The 4143-nt window shown below is 46.2% G+C and overlaps 1 protein-coding gene across 1 annotated transcript in view; it reads right to left on the reverse strand.

Moving 5' to 3' along the window:
• Positions 1 to 1284: 1284 nt before the first annotated feature.
• The window catches only part of TGFB3 (transforming growth factor, beta 3), a gene marked incomplete at its 5' end in the record, with an annotated part of 7579 nt that continues 4720 nt past the window's right edge, over positions 1285 to 4143 (reverse strand). Inside the window, one exon of the mRNA XM_009873836.1 lies at positions 1285 to 2020. Coding sequence (XP_009872138.1) covers positions 1862 to 2020 — 159 coding nt within the window. The remainder of the gene's footprint in view (positions 2021 to 4143) is intronic.

Here is a 4143-nt window from a genome sequence, read left to right on the forward strand (position 1 = left end):
TGATGGTACAGGAAGGCTTGTTTACAGTTTATTAAGATGTTTGAGATTACAAGTTATGGCAGCCTCACAAGGGAAACGGAAGCAGCCACTACTCTGAAGGGCGTGATGGAAGAGCTGCATTCTGAGCTGACGGTGGAGAGCCCTGGCCACAAGTGATTAACCAGCTAGGTGTCATTTTACACTCAGTCGCTGTCAACCAGGAACTGGGAGGGGATGAGGAGAAATTACTGTGGTCACCAGAACATGAGTTTAAGTAGTTGTGTTTTGGAGAGTCAGAGAAGCAGCCTCTGAGTCTCATGTGGCATACAGGCATAAGAGATTTTGACCTTTGGGAGTACCTATGGCTGAAAAAACCCATACTTTTAAAAAGACTACACTGCTTTCTTGCCTGGGCAGCATCTGATGAGCATCTGCCATGTTCATGGTAATTCAGGAGGAGGGATGTGCTATTTACCTGTGTGTACAAGTCTGTCCTGGTAGGACATCTATATTCAAATGGATATAGGATGTTTGTCAGATGTGACAACAGTGCATGCCCTGGTTATTTAAACAGTATTGTTGAAAGTGTTTTACATTTGAGGGGAGATTTATATGAATATATTAAAAGCAGATTCCAGAGGTGATGTGCATGTCTGAAGGACTAGGGTGGGACAGGGCACGTATACCAGGCAAGGTTTGAGGGTACCAAGGAATTTTCATTCTGGGGCTTTCTGCATGGCCTATATTCTGTCCCTTCAAACAGATATTTTGGAAAAGGGAAAGATTTTAGACTGACTGAGTATGCCACAGCAGTTGTAGTTTAAAACCAGCAAACCATCTAACCCTCCAACAAACAACTTGCTTATGAAAAAAAGAGCATCTCCCCCCCAAATATTTATTTTTTACAATGTTTTTGAGATTACTATTTTTTTAAGTCATAGCAGGTGAGGCCTGGGCCATGTTCAGGTCATCGTGCAGAATAGGTGGAAAACACCCCAAAGCACCTCACAAACCACAACAGACAAGAGGTCCTCAGGGTATATCAGGTCACAAACAAATGGGCCCAATATTTAGGTACCCACAGATATTGCTCCTGCCCTGACCCAGAAACCATCTCTCTAGAAACTCCAGGAAGGGAAAAGAGCTGAATGGAAACATCAGTCCCTCTGAAAACGGACTCAGCACCCTCTTTCCTTGTATTTGCCCACCCTCAGCAGGCTGGCTGAGAGCCTTATAGTTGGCATTTAGAAACCAATAGCCAGGATCTGCCAACTGAACTTACAGGTTTGGCAGATTCAGAGTTTCAGTTGCAGGACTCCTGGATCACAGCTCTGAGGAACAAAAGTCTAGGTCTATCTCTGAGCATTTCTTCTCTCAGCAGCTTCCCTTCTTGGTGCATTTTCTTTCTCTAAAGAAATGTTCAGGGTTTCCTCCTACAGAGGCAACCTTTGATTCTTCAGGCCAGTGGGGAGGGCAGAGGTCCTAAGATAGCTAAAGCTAGAATAGAAAACATCTCCCCATTTCCATGCCCCATTTCACCTCCTCTTTCTCACTCTCTCGCTTCCCAGTTCAACCACCCAGCATTCAAATACACAGTAGTTCCTCCACTCTTTCTCTTCTGCACCAACTGTCCAGCCATTTTGGAGAGTGTGGCCTTCGTGTCACCAAAGTAAACTCCCAGAAGGAACATGACACTGCCAACAAGACCAAGAAATGTTCCAGAAGAGATCCCCAAGGGCTGCCATACCCTAAGCCACAGGGTTTGGCACTCGGCCCTCAGCATGCATAGTCTCTGACCCCCAATTCCTTTTGTGTTAGCCTGGGAGCAGGAGAGTGGGTGCTGGCAGTTTCTCTCTTGGCTTTGGGTGGGCCAGGGTGCCTTTCAGCTGCACTTGCAGGATTTCACCACCATGTTGGAGAGCTGCTCCACTTTGGGGGTCCTCCCAACATAGTATAAGATGGTGAGCGGCTCCAGGTCCTGGGGGACACAGCAGGGAGAAGCAGATGCCTCAGGGTTCAGCGTGTTGTATAAACCCAGCACCTGCAGAAACAAAATAAATGGAGTGACAAAGTCAGGAATATGTTTAAGCTGGTTGAGAACAGGACGGGACTGCAGAGCCAACAGGTGTCTATGTGTTTGGGCTGTGCTCATCACAAAGCATTTCCCTGAGTAATACCCCCCTGTGGCTTGCCCGCAGGTCTCCCCTGCCCTGGCTTGACTCGCTCTGTGGCTGATGCCTAAGGGTTGAAGGAGAGCAAGCAGTTGTCTCCTTTCATCTCTAATTTGCTATGGTGGATAGCCTCACAATTTTTGCTTTTAACTAGGCTGGGTGTAACCAGCCTGGGGCCATGTCATCTTGGGCTCCATTGAAGAAACCAGAAAAAAGAACATCAGTGCCTCTTATTCCAACCAACATCTCTAGATAGCACTGGATGGATGCCAGTCCTCTTGAGTATCCACAATTCCCTCCCAGCTTCGAATTGTTTGATGCTTTCTCCCTCCACTCCATCCTCCAAGTCATTACAGTATAATGCTGGAGCCAGGAGAGTGTCCTGTGGGACCTCACTGGATTCCGCCTCCCAGCTGGCCTCAGCCCACAGATGACCGTACACTTCAGCCACGTAACTGCTACAGAACAGTTGCCACGTTTCTTGCCAGAGGTGGCCGCTTCTCAGCGGTAAGCAACTTCTGGAGTTGTGGGGCCAAAACATGATCTCACCTGCACTACTGTGGTCTCATTAGTGCTTATCTGGTATAAATGACAGGGTCTGGCACATTGGCTTTACAGTCTTTGGAGATGAGAGATGCTAAGGAAATAGCCTGTTCTGTCATCCAGATCTGGGTAATTGCAGTCATTCAAGAAGCAATCTGGGATACTTGGCTGTACCACAGGGGTACCACGTTCTCTGGGTCAGCTCCACTCAATAGAGACAGTGAGTTAAACAGACTGCTAAGAAATCTTTTCACCATGTTTTTCCTAGGTAGTGCTGGCAAACTGTCAGCAGCTAGATTGTTCTAAAAGTTTCTTGAATCACCCAGCTGACCTTAACGCTTGATCATTTGCTTGCTCAGGAAAAGAACATTAGGAACCACTCTAAAATCTCCTCTTATACTGATTCAGTCCAGTGATCTACTAGGGAGCTTCTCAGGACAACCAGATGGTAAAGCTACATGCCCATTACCCTTTCAAAGCTGTTCATTCCTTTGCTTTGTCTTGTGCTTAATGCCCAGCATCTGTTCACTCCTTCATTCCTGTAAGTCGACTGTTCCCACTGATATTAGTCCTTGAGCTTCAGCAAGCCTTGGGCAGACTCTCAACTTGTCAAGAAATGTTAGCATCTTTTCCGCAGTATCATCTTTACCTAGTTATCTATTCTTCAGCCGAATCTGCTTTTTCAGTAGCTTTCTTAGTGAACCCTGAACTAAGTTGCTGGTGAGCTGTTGCATTGTCTTGACTGCTGCCTTTTCTCTTCCGACAACAAAAGCACAGGATTTTCTTTTCCTCTAGCTTTTCCTGCTTCAGCAATGGCCTACCTGCTCCTTAGTCTCTCTTCTCCCTTTGGTACTTCTCCCATGCCTGGGCTTTTCTGTTGCTTTTATTTTCTTCCACTAGACAGTAGCTAGGCTCATGTGGTATTCTTTCCAAAGACTGCCTAGTGTACTTGTGTTAAACAGAGAGTATGCATTGCTTTCTGCTAGTTTTTACTCATGAATTTCGCTGCCTCATAGGTTTCTCCCTGCCATAGGCCAGGTGAGATTTATACAGCTGGAAGGGATGCCTGTGCAAAAAGGAGAGCTTACTGCATGGCTGTGTGTTCACTTCTGGACACAGGACACAGATTTCCCTTCACTTTCAGGCTACAGCTGTCCCTGTGGTAAGAGATGGCAGCTGTGTGCCACAGCTCAGGTTTTGCATGACAAGCTGGAACAGAGTGTAGAAAAACTCTCCGTCCAGTGCAAACTGCAGGAGAAATTTAGGCAGAAGGTAATTACTAGAGTTGATATTTTATGTGAACAATTCAGTTAATACTCTGGCCGTTACCAAATAAATATGCTAAAACCATCAGTCCTGCTGTTTCACATGTTTTCCTCCTCCTCCTTGATATTTGGTTGGAAGCACAGACTCAGTATTGACTCCAAAGCGTGCATATTTTCCCTGCTGA

The sequence above is a fragment of the Apaloderma vittatum genome, unplaced genomic scaffold (genome assembly GCF_000703405.1).
Source record: "Apaloderma vittatum isolate BGI_N311 unplaced genomic scaffold, ASM70340v1 scaffold10270, whole genome shotgun sequence".
NCBI lineage: Eukaryota > Metazoa > Chordata > Aves > Trogoniformes > Trogonidae > Apaloderma > Apaloderma vittatum.